The sequence below is a fragment of the Daphnia carinata genome, chromosome 9 (genome assembly GCF_022539665.2).
Source record: "Daphnia carinata strain CSIRO-1 chromosome 9, CSIRO_AGI_Dcar_HiC_V3, whole genome shotgun sequence".
Taxonomy (NCBI): Eukaryota; Metazoa; Arthropoda; class Branchiopoda; order Diplostraca; family Daphniidae; genus Daphnia; species Daphnia carinata.
This window is the reverse complement of record NC_081339.1, coordinates 8779569-8798257: the sequence shown is the minus strand read 5'-3', so window position 1 is coordinate 8798257 and position 18689 is coordinate 8779569. Positions and strand designations below refer to the sequence as shown.

At 39.5% G+C, this 18689-nt stretch overlaps 4 protein-coding genes and 3 non-coding genes across 7 annotated transcripts; 4 read left to right on the top strand and 3 right to left on the bottom strand.

Moving 5' to 3' along the window:
• Positions 1-335: 335 nt before the first annotated feature.
• Positions 336-418, bottom strand: Trnal-uaa (transfer RNA leucine (anticodon UAA)). The gene has a single exon. It is a non-coding gene; the product is annotated as a tRNA-Leu (tRNA).
• Positions 419-1995: 1577 nt separating this feature from the next.
• On the bottom strand, positions 1996-3719 carry LOC130700947 (sialate:O-sulfotransferase 2-like). Its single transcript, XM_057522940.2, has 4 exons — positions 3175-3719; positions 2758-3057; positions 2420-2669; positions 1996-2346 (listed from the first exon to the last, which is right to left on the bottom strand). The coding sequence occupies exons 1-4, from the start codon at positions 3686-3688 to the stop codon at positions 2187-2189; spliced, it is 1224 nt and encodes a 407-aa protein (XP_057378923.1). The 5' UTR covers positions 3689-3719; the 3' UTR covers positions 1996-2186.
• A 2836-nt stretch (positions 3720-6555) lies between these two features.
• On the top strand, positions 6556-8014 carry LOC130700956 (uncharacterized). Its single transcript, XM_057522950.2, has 3 exons — positions 6556-7413; positions 7484-7629; positions 7695-8014. Exons 1-3 carry the CDS (start codon positions 6636-6638, stop codon positions 7878-7880), a joined length of 1110 nt encoding a protein of 369 aa, XP_057378933.1. The 5' UTR covers positions 6556-6635; the 3' UTR covers positions 7881-8014.
• A 2693-nt stretch (positions 8015-10707) lies between these two features.
• LOC130700874 (beta-1,4-N-acetylgalactosaminyltransferase bre-4-like) lies at positions 10708-11595 on the top strand. The gene is made up of 3 exons (XM_059496997.1): positions 10708-11207; positions 11314-11507; positions 11581-11595. The coding sequence occupies exons 1-3, from the start codon at positions 11096-11098 to the stop codon at positions 11593-11595; spliced, it is 321 nt and encodes a 106-aa protein (XP_059352980.1). The 5' UTR covers positions 10708-11095.
• Positions 11596-12198: 603 nt separating this feature from the next.
• LOC130700873 (uncharacterized) lies at positions 12199-14430 on the top strand. The gene is made up of 2 exons (XM_057522850.1): positions 12199-12294; positions 14107-14430. The coding sequence occupies exons 1-2, from the start codon at positions 12199-12201 to the stop codon at positions 14428-14430; spliced, it is 420 nt and encodes a 139-aa protein (XP_057378833.1).
• A 287-nt stretch (positions 14431-14717) lies between these two features.
• On the top strand, positions 14718-14858 carry Trnai-uau (transfer RNA isoleucine (anticodon UAU)). Its single transcript has 2 exons — positions 14718-14755; positions 14823-14858. It is a non-coding gene; the product is annotated as a tRNA-Ile (tRNA).
• Positions 14859-15496: 638 nt separating this feature from the next.
• Trnal-uaa (transfer RNA leucine (anticodon UAA)) lies at positions 15497-15579 on the bottom strand. The gene has a single exon. It is a non-coding gene; the product is annotated as a tRNA-Leu (tRNA).
• Between the last annotated feature and the right edge of the window lie 3110 nt (positions 15580-18689).

Here is an 18689-nt window from a genome sequence, read left to right as displayed (position 1 = left end):
AATGTATTTTAGAAGGACAGACCTTTTACGCTAGGCAAACCTTTCTTTTATCTAAGCTTTCAGGAAAACAACCAAACAAAAACGAAATTAATTTGTGTTCAGCGATAGCCATAGGTTATTTTTTTGGTGTTTCCCCGAAAACGCAGTTGAAAAACGGTTAAAAAACACAAAAAAATGTACTTTTTTGTTGGGTGTTACGCATACTTTCCATAGAACTGCGATTCCTTTGTATATTTTACGGACTTTTTCTTACCAATTTATTCAGCCAGTTATTCAATCAGCAATCGTGCAATTTTAACATTAAATCAATAGATTGACAATCAGCTCGCTTTAAATACTAGGTGTAAGGATCGAAATCACGTCTTCATTCGAAGACCAGATCTTAAGTCTGACGCCTTAACCACTCGGCCAACCTAGTACTGATTGTTGAGAGGAATTAAATTAATAGTTTTTTAGTCGTAGTAAAAAATAACTCAATTTACAGTTCATCATCAGCGTTGGGCTGTGTCAGACCTTTAACTAATACAATTCCACCACCAACGGAAATAAAGGATACTAAACTATTATACAACGCAGTATAGTCATATCTGCTTTTCAATTTAAAACTTTGAGATCAATAACATTTCCTTCCTGATATTCTCACCTCCCACCAATGTGTAGCACGCTCAAAAAAAAATCTCGTTTTACTTCTGTCTTGTACAGCATTGTTTTCAATGGGCCTACAAGATAAAAAAAAACACGGTGCGATTGAATTAAGTAATGAAGGTTTAAGTTCAAAACAAAAATAAATGAAAATGCAACGTACCTGCCTGTATCCGATTAAACTTCAAAGATTTATTAGTTAGAATTTCAAAACTCTACATCATCAAACTAGCTGCTTGCTATCCAGCAAAAAAAAAAAAAAAAAAAAAGAGGAGGAAGGGATTACGGATGAACTTCTGGCGAGGCGGTGGGCAATAGAAGTGAACGGATTTTTTAAAATCCTCCCCATTGGTGCCCGTGAATATGCAACAGGTATTTCATCAACTAAGAGGAAGTTACTTCCCGTTTTTTTATAATCAACTCGAAGAGCGTGGTTGCGAAGACAGGGTGAGCCACTGGCTACAAGAATTACGTCACGGGTTTTATTTTTGTTGCGGACGCAATGTCAGGGTGTTTAAAGGAAAGGATAGAAACTTGCTTTTGGATGCAACTGTTTCACCTTATTTTCGCGGCAACGTGCAATTCACCACAAACCGACTGTGTTCGTGACGGAAGGCACTCATGCACGCTCATACCCCATCTAGGAGTGGACACCTACAGCGACAAACGCAAACAATAAGAAAGAATAAACAAGTTACGCTAGATGGCTTTCCCTACTTATGCCTTTACAAATTTGAATAGAAACATTTTTATTGCTTATGTAGGAGAATAGCGTCATTGCCGTAGAACTAAGCTTCCTGTCCCTAGATCTTTGGTACCATAATCTCGTGAGTTCATCTAATAAATTAAATGCGAGGAAAAGCAAGTTGCAAAACCAGGAAGCTTTTCGCGTATTAGTTAACTAACTCACTTGCTCTCTAGGTAAAAGTTTGGAATTGCAAGTCATGAAATGAGCTAGCAGTAAAATGAATCGATTTCATAAACTTACAGGCAAAGGCCGATCGTGTGCTACGAAGTTGCATTATGCATCCGATGTTTTTGAATGCCAAAAATGAAGAAAAGAAATGGGCGTGTTAGTTTGTCCTTCTTTCTGAAGTTCCGCATCTTGCCTGTCGTTTTGGAAAAACCCTGTTGGCATCGAAGATCAGTAAAAAAAAAATCCGAAAAAATCCGTCACGAAATACCAAACGATTTCATATACCTTTTACAAGGTTTCAGAAAGTGACTTTGTAACTGCCACATCGAACAAAAAAGAGCCTCATTTTATGCCAGCACAATAACTTTCACGAAAAGCCAATGAAAGAATAATTTACTGCGGACTTCAACGATTTAAGATTATCCTCTCCAAAAAATAAAAAACACAACATGTAAAATTTGAATATCATATCAAAATTGCGGATTGCGCAACAACTAGCAACAATTTCACATTGTTTTAGTCAACAACAAATTTGCTTATTCGTCGATTAGGAAGCGCTTCCATCGGTAAGCTCAAAATGCAGAGAAAGAACTGTATAAAACACACTAAATAAAACTAAAAAATACAATCACAGGGCGTCGCCGTTCCAATGGCCATACTGGTACATTGGTGTGTAGAAATCATACATCTCGACAGGTAAAGGGTCCAGTCCTCGTTCTTTCAATGCCATTTGGACGCTTTGAATGGATTTCAATATCAGCAAATGTTGGCTCTCCGTAAATGGATTCCTAATTGGCAAACGAGTAAGTTAAAAACCATAATTCACAAAAATTATCGAAAAATGAATTGTATTAGGCCTACTTTGGATAATTCTTCGGGCCAGATTCACTCCGTTTAAATGTGTTGTCCTGGTTGTGACGAAGAACGCAATCTAGTCGATCTTTATTCACGTTTGGAATGCCTAGCATTTCGGCCATTCGCAACAGCTGCGGGCCCGTGTCTCGACGCAGTTTTTCGTAGTAAACGACGCCACCTCGTTTCAATCCTCTGATCCAAACGGTTGCCAACATTTCCCAACTAGCGACGCTGCGGCTGATGAACTGATCCCACGCTAAAACATCATCCCACAAAGATGTAGCTGTTAATTTCCTTTAGATTTAAAAGAAAAACAATCCTAGCTGGTTATGTAGGCTACTCACTGGATATTTTTCGCTCTCCGATCCGCACGGGTTCAAGACCTTGAGAAAAAGCTTCGACTGGAGCTAGACCGGCCATGTTTCCACCAAAGGCAAAGTTTCGATAAGATAAGATAGCCTTAAAAGGATTGCGAATGACGAGGATTCCTTCTCCGCGAAATTGGTCAATCTCCTGGTGGATCCGCTTCTCTGTCGACTTGTTGGCAATTGCCATGTTGTAAATCACAGAGAAAAGCGACAAATCGTGAGTCTTCTGCAACAAAGAACAATTGCAGTCCTTGTTCAACTCGTACGTGCTCCCAGCTGTTCGTTCCATTGCGTCATCGAGAAAGAAAAATAAACGAAAAAAATTTAGAATGGTAATTTACGACTGTTTGCGTTTATTTGTGAGAAATGCCGACGACCGAAAAATAGCTTTACCCTTAGAAATGAAAAGTTCATCGCCCGGGTAGATGGTATCGACGTACAGTCCGGTCACGCCCATCAACAGCATACGCAACCAAGTGTTTCCGCTTCCAGGGAAAGACACCAAAGCTCGAGGTTGAACGCTGTTTTCTTCCAGAAGATGAACTGTGAACTGATTGCAAAACGTATCATTGGACCACAAATCGAGCCAGTTGAGCGTTCTATTTGGATGAGTGGACGGTGCTCCCATCGGTGGTAAATTTTCAATCCGATCGATTTTCTTTGACGAGACATCTGGTATAGGTTGCTGGATTTCTACAGCAGGTGCTGAGTAAGGCAATACGCGAATTTCATCTTTCAACTCAATAAGCGCTTCATTTTTAACATCCACTAGTTGCTGCTCTGGCTGATAGCGGATGTCTTCAGCATCGTTCTTCGACGACGTTCGTAACAACATGATATAACAGCAAGAGATAATGGCAACCATAGAGAAATAGTGAAAATGGCGACGAATCGAGACGAATCGCATTTTTTTTTAAACTTTGGAGAAAATCACGAACAAAGCACTGACTATGTCGCCTCGATTTGTCAACTACTAAGGTGAATAATGCATTCACACTGAATATAGTTGCTCTTTCGCGAAAAACCTGCTGCTAAAACAACTTGCGTTCTACACCAGTTGGTGTCAAACAACTGACTGCCGTCTAGTTCTGTCGAGCGGGATATGTTTCCAACAAAACCGATGCTAGACTACTTGTGCTATTGACCGTCTGCGGAGACTCTGAGAATAAGCGGAAACATTGGCTGGGAAAAAGGAATTTAAAATAATCCATCATTACCTGTAACTACCTGTAACAGAGACTTGGAACAATAGTAGAATTTGTTTAGTAACAGTTTTATTAAATTTACTTGTTTTGTTTTTCGAAATCTGAATCATTTTTTCGTTAACTTTGTTTTAAATTAATGCCACGTGATCAAGAGGTACGCCTAATAATCTATGCATCCACAGTATCATCAAAATAGCTAAGAATATTTTTTAGTGAATGTTTTTAAGCTTGTTTGAGATTTAAATTTTCCAATGTATTTTACTTAGGACTATGCTGTGCAATCTCGGATATCTGCCCACGCTCTAGCGTTACACAGCAGCAGTCGTATTCAAGCTGTATTATTACCAATCAGCCGCCCATGTGCCTTTGTTCTTTAATTATTGTGTTTTCCACATCTGGCTAGCCTAATGAATTTTTTACGATTAATCAAGAACTATATGAAAGCTACAGCTGCAACTTTTCGTAGAAACTTAGTAATAACCAAGCAATTAAAATCTAATATACTGCAGTTAAGTTTTTTTTTGTAATGCATGTGTGTATATGAGAAATATGACACTTTTTTTCCCTGATCAAAAAAAAAAATTAGCGTGATAATTCCGCAACGGATTATAAAGGATGATTAAGCCTCTATTTAAATTATGCGACTATAAAGCATTCCTCATTTTCTATTTTTCTCTGCTGGAGATTTTGACCAACAGCTGTTTTATCTCATGAAAGTCATGACTGTCTTTTTGATTTATTTATTAATTTATTACTTTTATTTATTTATCTTTTTTTTTCCTTTCATTCATTGTTTTTAGAACTTACCATCTTATGCTTTTCTTCCATTTAGTTCAGACAAGAAATTCCATCCCATTAGCTCGGTCTGCCGTAACGTTGCTGCACAATGAGTTATGGGGTATGTCGGGGTTTCCTTTTCGCTTTTTACACACACGATGACCTCGAGAATTTACATGTATATGCACAGCAAAACGAATGGTAAAAATCTGAAACTACCAAGACAAGGAAGTATTTTTGAAAAGACTTTGATACTGAAAAGATTATACAAGTGTGAGGACATATCCTTCCCCCTTCAAAAAAAAATAGTTTAACAATCAATTGCTGATTAAACTTATATTAGAGTGCATTTCCTTTTTTTAATTGCATGAAATTTAACCTGCATAACCGAAACTTAGAAAATTGGTCACTTTATGCAAAAATGCGCTCGCATAGTCATCACACCATTTGGCTTGCCACGAATCCTTGCCAAACATCAAATTGATTAGAGGTTTAATACTGCTGTTCCAATTGGTTGACAAATAGATTTTTACTGGCAAATGCGTGTCAAATTTCAACGTGAAATTTTCTTGTGACATGTTAGCAACGTCCCAATGATTTCGATCGAGACGACTAAAGCCATCGTCAGAAACCCGATAGACGGAATTACTGCCATATTTTTCCATCCATTCTGTCAGTCGAATACTCGTCATTCGTTGATCCATGTACCACGTTTCCTTGCCGACGATCAATGGACCTCTGGACATTTCTCCAAACACATCTTCCAGGTAATTCAACATCGTTTCAGCATCGTAAGCAATAGAATGATTATCATTCATTACTTGTCGCCAGGTGGATACGGTGGCACCAATATTACTCATTGGGTACATAGGATAAGATTTATTATTCATTTGGAAAAAGCCACAGCATTGGCTGTGAACTAGGACGACGTTCATGTTCGGACGGGGTATGTAGTGCTCCTTCCTCAACGGCCAAAGATCTGAATCGCTCGTAATCACATAGTCGTTATCTTTTCCAGGAAATTCAGGTAAATTGACAGCGAAAGCTCTGGCCGTCTGACTGAGTTTTGGCCGTTGTTCCAGGGATGCAGCGATGAAGATAATGCTCACACGTCGAGCTTCCAGGTTTGACAGGATGAAGCTCAAAGCGGGTTCATTCTCCCATTCGCAACGAGAGCCGATGATTAACACGATCGACCGGAAGCCAATCCTCTCCCATGCTAAGGCGGTCAAAGGTAAATTGAAAGCGTAATCATATGAACGATAACTTTCGCCATTGGGAGTGTTGGACCCAAAAACTACGTAATTAACTGATGGTCTTCTCTCAACACGAGAACTCTCGGATTCATCGTGTTCTTTTTGGAAAGGTAATGCGTGTTCTGCTACTTTGTTGTAACCTAACGTGATGTCTTTGTTGTTCATTTGACGTACAACCAAAATGAAAAACACAGTTACCGATACGAATACGAACAGTAGTCGATGAAAATGAGCCATCCCTTTGTTTTTTAGTTGTCACCAGCCTATGCTGTTGTAACAGTTGCGTTTCACTTCACCTAAATGTTAACTAAACTCATCTTCGAGTCTCGGTCGTGAGGACAGACGCCGGAGAACCACGCATATCTGGTGCTTCGTATTACGAAAGGAAAAGTACAATGACTTTGAGTTCAACGTTAACATCGGTTATAAGGATGCGATTGAATACCCCCGGGGTCTTTACTGAAACCCTGCCCCTTTAGTTTTAAATGGACATAGGAGTGGCTAAAAAACCAACACACAGGTTAGATTGTTCCCCCATCATCATTCGTTCGCAACCACCCGGCCTGTAAACACTGTCCCCTATTTGATACGATGTAACAAAAGCGGTGAATCCGAAATGATGGCAACGTCTAACTGTTACCAACTGGTTTCGAGTCAGGTACGTCCGTTACCATTCTTTGTGTTCGTTGCGTTATTTGCGTTAGTCGGTCTCTGGTACAAGATCCAAATTCAAGATGGGGTAGCTTCCATGTATTTACATTTCAAAAATGGTGGTCAGTGTTCCCAGTCTAGTCCGTCTAGATACATTTCTTCTCTGTGCAACTGCGGCAGAGAGATCGTCATGGCGGCTGATAGCCTCCGACTAGACTCTGAACTGTTTGACTGGTGTAGCCGCGAATCAACAGTCCGCGGACCAAACCAAAAAATCATTTCTTACGCACTGTACGGAGATGCTCAGAACGCTTCGATCTTTAATCGCTATTACTCGCTATTGAGAAACATATCGTTGACGGCTGAAAGGGACTACCCTGGCTGGATAATCCGCATTTATCACGATATTCCGGATACCAGAGGACCTGCCAAGGAAGCGCATGATCAGTTGTGCCAAGTTTATTGTCGATTTGACCACGTCGATTTGTGCAGCGTGCCTTTATTAATCGACCGTATTGGCAATAAGACGACGCCCATGGATCCAGCTCTTCTTCGAGGACTCAATCCACGGATGTTCCGTTACTTGGTCATGTTGGATCCGAATGCGGACGTTTTTATTTCGAGGGACGTCGACAGTCTCATTTGGCGGAGAGAAGTTGACGCTGTGGAAGAATGGCTACGTTCCAACTACACGTTCCACGTCATGAGAGACCACATGAACCATGGATCAGTCATTTTAGCAGGTATATGCTCGTTACTAGCCTCTTCACGTACTTTAAGTAACAAGCTTCTTGTTTCAAATTTGGAATATAGGAATGTGGGGAGCCAAAATATGGCAGCGACGAGATCTCATCGAAGGACTAATGCGAGCACTTATCATTTCCGGTCAGCAACAGGTCAAATCTCAAGACCAATTTTCACTTGCGGACATTGTGTGGCCAATAGCCAAATACGATGTGGTAATGAAGCTATGCGTACATTTTAATGAACATTGGTTGAATGCTAATTCACGGGAATGGAATAGATGGCCCATGACACTTACGGATGTCAAAACGAACGACTCATCAGGCTGTCACCATTGAAAATCCATCCATTTCCAACCCAACGCAATGGCAGCTATTACGTGGGAGGAGCTGGACATGAATTATACCCAGACAAGTGTCCAGAAGTTTGCCGACCACCACATCATAAGGACTGGGAATATTGTTGATGGAAAATTTGGGTTCGCTAAACTGATGCATATGCTGTGATTAAGTTGATAAACACATTCTTTAATTCTGGGGACCTATGATTAGTTAGCGGTCACTTCGTAATGCAGGTAGACCAAATTTGCGTTTGTATTGTTTTATTTCTAATTTCCGACATTCCAATAATAAAACTGTATTAAACCTGCTGTATAATTAACCAATATTTGAACGTCCATTGTAAAATTTATCGTGAATGATCATAACTTTGCGTCGTCGTTTCATCCGTTGTCGATGTCAGAAAAAAGGGAAAGGGATGCAAGATAGCCACACAATGGCTCTTCGAGTTATAACCTGCGGACGTTCATAAAACACACCGGAGTTCACTCTCAGATGTGCAAACTAATGAAAGTAGTTAAATTATCTTTCGGTTTTTTTTACATTCTTTAGCTTCATGGTTTAAGATTTTTTAAATCATATTGTCATGACGTGTGCTGACGAAACTCCCTTCCTCTTCTCTTTTTCAGATCCACCATAACAACGTTTTTTACGTGACGTGCATGCTGTGCATTCAGTTCGCCTATTCAAGGATCCGAATATCATGTTTGCGTACCTGACATTGAATTAATGAGCTCTTTCACTGAGCCACCATCAGCAACCTGTATTATACCTTTCCAGAGCCACACGACGACCTTCAACGTTTCTATTTTATTTTCATTTTTTTTTTCGTTTTTTCCCTGTAACAGAGACTTGCGGGAATTCAATCGAGATAAAATCTTCTTTAACCCTCCGGTGGTTTTTCATAGCACATGGGACGGTCGACACATACCTGCAGTGAGACGTGTTTCGTTGAAATCGAAATTCTCTCACAAGATGGTGAAGAACGTTCAGGAATCGGTGTTGTGATTGAATGTTTTGTTTTGTCCTTTTATGGAACTCTGCCAAACAGAGAAAATTCTTTTACGCCTTGTTGTTGGCTGGTAACCAACTGTTTGCTGCACAGAATGGAAATCTCAGTTTAGTATTTTTTTTTTTTTTATATGTAATATTTTTACGGACACCAAGGAATAAATAAATTCAACAAGCAACTCGATCTGTGAAGTAAACTTGACATGCGTTTTCAAGTAGATCAATTAATCACTTCAGACGCTTGTCGCAAGCTGTCATGTATGACCGTTTGTCGAAAAAGCTTTCGATCAATAATTTGACATGTTTCAAAGGGCTATTATTTCTTGCCTGAGAATCAAGGATGTAAGAACAAGACTTCAAAATTAAAATTTTGTGACAAAGACGATTAAGTGTGCGACCACGACGATCGTTTGGAATAAGATAATGCACAAGACCAACGGAAATGAATCTGACGTTTCTTTGCAATAAGATTGGCTTGCTTCTTATTTGAGCTCTTAATCATTTAGCCATCACACAACTATGGACAACTAAAAAAATTCGTTTCATTTCATTTTCTCATGACTAAGTGCGTGTTCGACGCGTTGCTTCGATTTTTGCTCTGATGTTTGAACGACTCAGCAAGCAATCACACTCGGTCGCAAACGCGCACAACCAACTGAAATGGCTGTGGTGCTAAATTATATTGTTGACATATCTTCCTTTACGTGACACACCGTTGGGCTTGTAACGACTCCGCGTTTGAAAACTCGTATATGGTTCTTGATAATTATGGCTGTGTAAGGTGTTTTCACCTCTGTATGCGCTATGAATCACACAGTTAATAAAAGGAATGACAAACGTTTTTTAGCAGAAAATTCCCAGGAAAAAAAGGCCATGTCAAAAATCCAAACAAAAGAAACAGTAAGCCTGTAATGTTTAAAAGATAGTGCCGGTATGAGTAACGATTTATTGCGTAGCGTTAAAAATATCAGCTGGAAAACGAACAAACCAAAGGTGGAAGTGACAGTGAGCTCAAGGCTACATGCTGAGAGAAGGATCAAGCGCATCTTGAATATTCTTCCTTTATGTTATCTTGAATCAATTTTTATGTTTCTGTTGCCACTTACCATTCTGTTCAGAAGTTTGAATCTTTCACATTATCGAGAGACCGCTACTTCAGCTAAGGTGATTGACGAGAGGTTATCATTTTAATTTAATTTAATTTAATCTTGTAGGCAGCGTATCGGTCTAGCCAGCTATACGTTAATGAACAAAAAAAAAATAGAATTTGAGATTTTTCCTTTTGGTTTTTTCCATATGCTGTAAACAGCACAGTGAACTTCACCGCTGTGGGCACTTAATTCATCCTCGTTTAGTTGCTTTAGCAATATAACACCAAAGGAGAACTCTCCTCTTATCGAAGGAAAAAAGCATGGCTAGCTATTGGCCAACTTGTATAAAGTTATTTGAAGGTCTCCTATGTTTTATTCACTTCACAGAAGAACCAGCACCGTGGTAAAATTTTAAACATTTAACAGATTTAGGCAATGTTCCCATCTAACATAACGTTAAAGTAGGAGCCATCGTAGTATTATACGCCTCCTAAGGTAATACCAACAACAGTTTAAAATTAAGAAATCGCCTTGCAATTCTCTGCCATTCATACCGGGAGGTACACTTGGGGACAACTCCCCAAATTCCATTTTTCTATGAAACCAACGAGCGTAACTCTGATAAATATGACGGGTGGTGGAAGAACGCATCCCGGAGCAGATACGAAGTCCCTGTGGTCCTCGACGGTTGTAACGATTCGGTAGTCTTATAAAGGAAATTTACTCAACCCAAAAAACGGACATGTCCAGCATTCCTCATTTGTGAATCATTGCTAGGTCCTTATTGTTCATTTTGACGTTCACTTTGGTTGAAAACATGTAACCAATTCCGTGTTTGCTTGCAGTAGTTATCCATCGACAGTTCAACTAACTGTAACTCTTTCAGCAAGCCTACTTGAGCCACTATCGCAAAAACCGAGTGTTAATAAACAAGATCAAAATGTGAGTGAAGTGGCCGTGAATGAATCCTCGCAACCGTCCTTTTTTGATCAGTCGTCTATCATTCCACAACTATGCCCTCTCGTTCCCCCTAAATTAGGTAAGTAGAAACAGCCCGTTAGCTTGCAGCATAGAAGTGTTGCAGATTAGTTTTTACGGAAATAGTTAGTTGGACGAATATTTGCTTGGAGAAGATAGACACCCTGCGAAATGAGGATGACGCGAAATTGATAGAAGCTGGAATCGAGGCCGGTGGAAGATATCAACCAAAAGATCGTCAATCACGATACAAAGTCGCTATCATGGTGCCATACCGAGACAGGAAAGATCACTTGACTGTTTATTTGCGTTACCTGCATCCTTTCTTGCAGCGGCAGCAACTCAACTATGTCATTATTGTTGTTGAACAATCCAGTTAGTATATTCAAATGTTCATGAATTTTGAACGCGTTGAATTTTGCTGAACCCATGTAGGATATATTAATCGATTATTGTTATAATTGTCTTTATTTGCGAACAGACAGTTCGTCGTTTAACAGAGGAATGTTAATGAATATCGGTTTTAACGAAGCTCAGTTGAAAGAAAATTTCCAATGTTTCATCTTTCACGATGTCGATTTCCTACCAGAGGATGACAGTAATCCCTACACCTGTCCGCAAGCCGGAAAACCCAGGCAGATGTCATTCTCCATAGATTACTGGGACAATTTACAAGTAGATATTTCAACTGTTTTTACTGTTCTATTCCATAAATTTCATTGCTTTGATTTTCGTTGTTTATTCATAGACCGATAGCTGCTAGCTTTCTCGGAGGAGTTACTGCTTTTTCTACAAATGATTTCTGACAAATCAATGGCTTCTCCAATTCTTTTTGGGGCTGGGGAGGTGAAGACGATCAACTATACCAGCGTGTACGGTTCAATAATCTAACCGTAGCGAGAGCTTACGAGGATCAGCCCTCGCTCGTCCATCTTGTTCGATACAGGACTTTGACTAACATAAAAGCAGTGCCTAATCCCGATAGGAATTAGTGTTGAAGGAAGGCTCGGTGCGATTTCAAACAGATGGTTTAAATGACCTTCGATACAAGAGGCTCTATTTTGAATTGAAACCACTTTATACTCATATTATTGTTGAAATTCAACCGTATGGTGACCGTAACATGTCAAGCGTGTCAAAGGAATCCTTGTAAATCTTGGAATGTGCTTGTCCATTTGAATATTATGAGAAAACACCGGTGATTTTGTTCCTAATTTAATTGGTCTACTTTGTTATTCTATCTTTTATTTCTTCGTAAATTTCGAGGCGCTTTGTTGTTAACAAAAGCTGTGAGAACTCTTCCGAAAAGGCAAACAGAGACTGGGCGGTTAAGAATGTTTTTCAAATATGCAACATCAATCGTGGAATGGAGCGCCACGGAGCGGAAGAAGCGATCATTGACATTGAATGCCATCTTCAAGGGCAAGAACGCAAAGATAGCGATAAAGAGCAACAAGTCACGGTGCGTTAGAAAACATTTCAAGAACAAAAGAATGCACCGCTGATGCTGAATCACAAGAGCCAAAATACTTTGCCAAGTCAATAATCATAAATATGCATCAAATTTTGATAAGCATCCAGCAAAAGCTTTTTTTGTTTGTTTTTTTAGATGAACTATGTGTACCAGACGCGGACAACTTAGAAGAATGTAAAATGCCGCCCAAAAAATATATTTTCGAAAATTTCAAGTCACGCAAGAAAAAACAGCGCGGCAGGGATCCTGGAATTCGAAATGCCGCGTATGTATCGTTACATTTCCCTGTCGGATATTTGCGTTCCATTTTGAAGAACAGCCGTCCGTATTTCGGAACATCATATGTTGTGTATATTACTTGGATTGGCGTAAAAAGACGGCGCTGCCGTCGTGCAGTAATACCTAGAAGTTTCGGTGTAGTATGCTGCCTCAGCAAGAAGTAAGACAGCAAATTCGATGTAGTAAATTCAGTCTACATAATAATTTTCCGTTTCCGCAGTGGTGTCGTATGGAACAGTAGTTAGTGGTAGCGAAGCTCGGAGCAATAGGCCTGTAGTACTTCGTAGTTTTAGTATGTTAGCTTCAGTGTAGCAGCTTGGTGTGGCGTAAGTCGTTGTGTAGTAGGCCTACGTTGGTACCTTCGTTGTGTAGCACCAGAACAACTATATCCTGTGCTTGTCCTTTTCTGTTTCCCTACACCATGTTCAAATATGGAGCCTATCTGATTGGTCTAAATAAAAGGAAAGGTGAAAAAGAAGTGTTTGAATTTCACCATGGTTATATTAAAGGTTCTCCTATGAAGAGGGTTGCCCTGCAGCGGTAAACCTAAAGCACTTTCCAACAAAGGTAGTGCAGAGTAGTCCACAATCGGAATTTGATGGGATTGCTAATCATTTTTCTTATCGTTTTTTTAATAGTAATAATACGAGAGAAATAAACTTTGTGTTGCCAGAAAAAGCATTAATTATATAAGAAGCATCTGTGGCCTAATGGATAAGGCATCGGCCTCCTAAGCTGGGGATTGCGGCTTCGTGTCCCGCCAGAGGTAGCATAATGAAGCTAAATTTCATACAAATTGTATCAACGAAACAATTGATAGTAACAATTGAATGGTGAGTGTAGTAAATAATGTCAATTTTCCTGTTATTGTCAGTCTTTAACACCATTTCTCTTTCATAAGGTTCTTCAGCCATTTCAGGCTGAAGGACGATCAAAATTCATCGTTGCTCACCAATAAATTATAGTTAACTTAAGCAAAAGTACACTATGAACTCAGCAAAAGAAGGAAATGTGGTTTGTTTCTTTTGATTTAAAACGAATTGTGCCCAGGTGAACTAGAATGTTTTTAGTCGCATATCTCAATCAAGATTTGTCTCCTTGTTCGTGGCTAAATCCATTGAATACAACTAGACATATCTGTTGTGTTCTACATAGCAGACTTTCCAGAAAACCGAGCTTGTGAATTGTAACACGATTCATTCGATAAATAAGAGTCGATTCACAAGTGAAGGTTGTAGCAACTTGATTCGAACAAGGACTTCCAACAAGTTCCATTCTATAAACGGAGGTTACGTTTGTTGACAAAACAGAGGGCCAACTCAGACCCCAATAACAGGTGGAACACTATGGTCTTTGAATGTTTGAAAACGTTGAAATGCTGAAGCCAGTTGAAAATCAGAATTAAATTTTCAATCGTCAGAGAGATGACACAACTATTTTTTGGTGCTTGCTCATAAACCTTACAAATTTTGCGTACCTTGTTAAAGACGGGGACCCTATGTCGATTTCGATCATTCCTAGAAAAGCAACGGCAAAATAACAGCTGGTAGTTATCGTGCCCAAGTGCCCGACGGTCGCATCCAGATCGTCACGTACACATCCAATAGTTACGGCTACACAGCCCGCTGCCTCCGTTTATTGTGTTCCAGCCCAGAAGACTCCCGTAACCGTTTCCCCAGCTCCTCAATATATAAAACCCCCACTACCCCTGTCCCCGTTCAACCCGCTCCAATCTACAAAACTCCTGCCACCGTTTACCCTACACCAGCCTACGAAACTCCCCTATTCCAGACCTCCGGCCACCAGCGCTCCGGCCTGCAACATCCCAGTGCACGCGGATCGTAACTATCCTGCTCCAGGCTGCATACCTTCCTCCTACACCATCCTTACTGCTCTCTCAAAACATTCAATTCTAAAATGTTTTGTCGACTAATTTAACTAAATATGTGATACTCGTATATGAGTTCTGACCGACGCCAAACTAATTAATTTCTATCCGTTGACTGTGCTGAAAGTACGGAACACATTTCGTTCTTTTCAATGCTGGTTGTCCATTGTACATTTAAAATTTACACCAATTATTTTAACATTTTAACATAATTATATATATATAATATTTATATACATATGTGTCTCCAGTGGCGCAGTTGGTTAGCGCATGGTACTTATACGACAGTAACTAGACGTGCTATCGAAAAACTGCATTGACTGAACAGAAAACTATGGGAAAGAAAGTAATGCCGAGGTCGCGAGTTCGAGCCTCGCCTGGAGAAAGAACGGTTTCATTTACTACAACATACTCAGATCTTTCATTGGGCAAAACGTCTCATTTACCACGTCTATTCATACAGAGAATGCACAAGAATGCTATGGTAACAAACGTGCTATTCTCGTTTCTTCAATTGTCTTGGCAAAGCATTCGTCAACACACTTTGCCTATTGCTCAATTTCAGGCTCCTACCAGACCCAACAAGCATACCGAAATGTTTTACACTTCATAGTTTGCCCACAGTAGATCGTCGCTTATAAATTTTTCTTGTATATAATTGTTAATCAGATACCAGTTTAAATCCAGTCTTTGTTTTCTGAGAATGCAATATTTTATTTCTCGTTGTATGTTTAGTTAATTGTTCCATATATGTAGTTTGACAACACTCCTTATTTTTCTACTTTACAATAGTTTATTCTTTTTTATTTTCGGTGACCCTGGCTTTGTATTAGTTAAGGGTCTAGCACAGCCAAGTGATGATGAAAAAATTAAAATCTTATTCAATTTAATGAAATTGACGAAATAAAATAGTTTCATATCTTGAATTTTCTATACACCCGATTTGATTACATTATACGTATATAACAATCTTCGAACTATTTTCATTTTGTTGTGATGATAAAGTTAATTATTCGTTTAAACTACCAGGTGTGAGGATCGAACTCACGTCTCTATACAGAGACCAGAACTTAAGTCTGGCGCCTTAACCACTCGGCCAACCTGGTGTTTCCATTTGCAGTTTTTCTTAATCGGAATCCGAGTTTAGAGTTCCAATCTGCCAAAGTGAACACAACAAAATGTGCCGGCTACGAAAGCACAGATCTGTGCTATAATAATTATTGCTTGAACTTAAAATTTGGTGAGCATGTCGTTGTTCAAGAAGGATGTAAGAAACACCCACGGCTTCCATCAGATATACATAAAAGAACAAGTATTAGATAGTATTGTACTCCAACCATTTTTCAAGGTAATGAAACATATTAACCATCACGTATAACGAAGCTATTTGACCACGCAGCTCCGATTTGAAGAGATATAGGATTTCGGTTGCGTTAACTAGTTCTCTTTTTTTGTATTAAGTTTTTATTACTTTCTGTAACATGTCATATGAATTTCAGATTGGTGAAACTTCTTTTAAGTTAATTTCTAGTATTGAGGCATTGGCAACTGGGTTTATTTGTTCACCTATGTTATTTGTTGCTGTGCCTCTATATGAATAAACGAACTTAATAAATGACAGAAACATGATTGGGTAACTCTAACTTATTACCATGGCCACTACAACCTAATGTTGCTAAAACCCACAAGTCCTATACTATGCGACAAGAGGACTACCATACCAGCGAAAAAAAGATTCCCGATCCAGCGACGTGCGAACTAGACTTGCCACGATCCCGATCACGATAAAAAAATTTATTGCCGATCATCATTTGAAAATGATCGGAGATCGGATCGGCGATCAAAAAAAAATTATTGATCGCGATCCGATAAAAATAATTGAAATTTAATTAAGATTAAAATTTGAATTTTACTTTGTATCATTTACTTTATTTATTAAGTTTTGTGCCACTTATCCGCTATTTTCCAACACTGCTACGCGTTTCTCGGTTATTGTCGGGTATTTTTACACCAAACCACTTGAAAAATATCTACCCGGGATTTAACCAATTGGCAATTTTCGTTAGGTCAGTGCGGTTTTTCAGGTTTCGTGTAACCGGATCCCTATCAGTTCCTTTACTACGAAAAACTAGGGATGACTCGAATTCCGGTACCCGCCCCAAAAAAGCCGTTCGGGGCACAATTCGTGAACCACTTCATCAACCAGGGCGGGTCAGAGAAAAAAATTAGGGGTCAACTTGAAACCCCAATGCAATTTTACCAAATGGCTGCTGTTATGGAGATTGGTTCGGGGTCGATCCCTGCTTGTATGCTAGCCACCTAAGGCTCGGCCCTCAGTAGATCAAGAAGCTTTTTCATCGATTCAAATGTGGGGATTTTTTCGGCGCGATGATTTGTGGTGCGTGGTGCCACACCGAATGTAATAAGATGCAATTCGTTACCCTATTTACCTTCTCTATTACAAAACCTTATGGCACTCCTAGTGTGTGTGTGTGTTTTTTTCTTTCATTATTGATTTATTATTTTCCTTATAAAAGATATTTTTTCTTTTTTTTTTTTAGGCAGCTTATACTATAAACTGTACAACCACAATACTAGGTATCGACCCCGAGTTAATCGGAGCACTTTTTTGCCAATCGGGGTATTTCGGAGCTTCGGGGTACTTTCGGGCTTTGGGTGAACATTTTTTCGTTCCAATCCTTTACCTTTTTGATCTTTCCATTGTGCCTTGGATGGCACGTAGGCTAAACACAGCAAACGCTGATCAGTCATATTTCGGGTAGGCCAAGCCAAATGGGACCGAGGGCTACGTACAGTATATATGCGGACCCAACGTAGTGATGGGCACCGTGTTACAAGGAAATTTGTCCCACACCGTGAACGCCGTCGCTCGCCCTATATTGGGCGTAGATCGTTCCATATGCAGTACTGGGACATTTAAACAGAGTTCCTTTTAGAAAATTTTTATTGTTGCTAAACAATCTCCCTATATATGTGTGTCACACAGACACCTTCCGATTTCATGTAACACAGTGAAAAATAAAACATTCCTGTAAGTACTACGCTGGTCGAAAAAAAACACAATTTTTGATTAAGTAGGAGGAGATAAACAATGGAATGGAATTGTTGAAGGTTAAAAATCTAGTCGCCACTACACGCCTCATATTTCCGGCAACGTTAAAATGTAGGTACAACTCAGATGGTCGTAATTCGAAAGACGCACGGGGAATTAAAAAAACAAAAACACTGAAGCAATGGCACATCTTGTTTTCGTCCTCATCGGTTCGACACAGTTCGAATATTGGCCGACATGCAACAAAGAGAAAATCTACTGGTACGTACCCACTGTTTTAATTGTTTTGTTTTCCGTCAAATCGCTTCGACTGGGAATGGCTAACTCAATGTGTTCAACGTCAGATTAACACGATTGTTGCGAGCAGCTTTTAATCTTTTTTCAACCCCGAGATCTGCGTTTGAAATAGTTAGCAGTTTTCACGCAGGCTATAATTCATGCGTGTTCTGAATACCCCAACGTTCTGCTTGCTAGATATTCTCTATTGGTTCCCCCCCCCCCGCCACTACCCCAGGGCTGTATCTGGTTTTAGAATAGAAACAGACAAAATATTTTTTTCGATCCCTATGCTGAAATCGCTTTAAACAGTGCGACCGTATTGAACACTTCCACCACTTTTCATATAACATAAGAAATAACAGAACGTGAAAGCAAAAAAAAAAAATAAAAACTAAACGCAAGTCCTGCGTATAGACCAATAGAAGGTCTCAGCAAATGAGAAAATATCTTAATCAATAAATGTATCTCTTTGGTTTCATTATTGCGTTTTCTGCTCTCATAACGATTTCCAATTCAATGACGCCATCAGATTCGAAGAAACAATGATAGTAGCTGAACCGTTTTGCGCTCTATACCGTTTGCACAGAGAACGATATTCTTTGTAGTTTCTGGATTTCATTCCAGTGGCGTGGAAGCTTTCCACAGGCTCCACTTGCCTGCATCATTTCAGGCAAGTAAAATCGAAAGTTGACGTGCATTTCCATGGATCAGTCATTTTAGCAGGTATACGCTCGTAGCTAGCCTCTTCACGTACTTTAAGTAACAAGCTTCTTGCTTCACATTTGGAATATAGGAATGTGGAGAGCCAAAATATGGCAGCGACGAGATCTCATCGAAGGACTAATACGAGCACTTATTATTTCC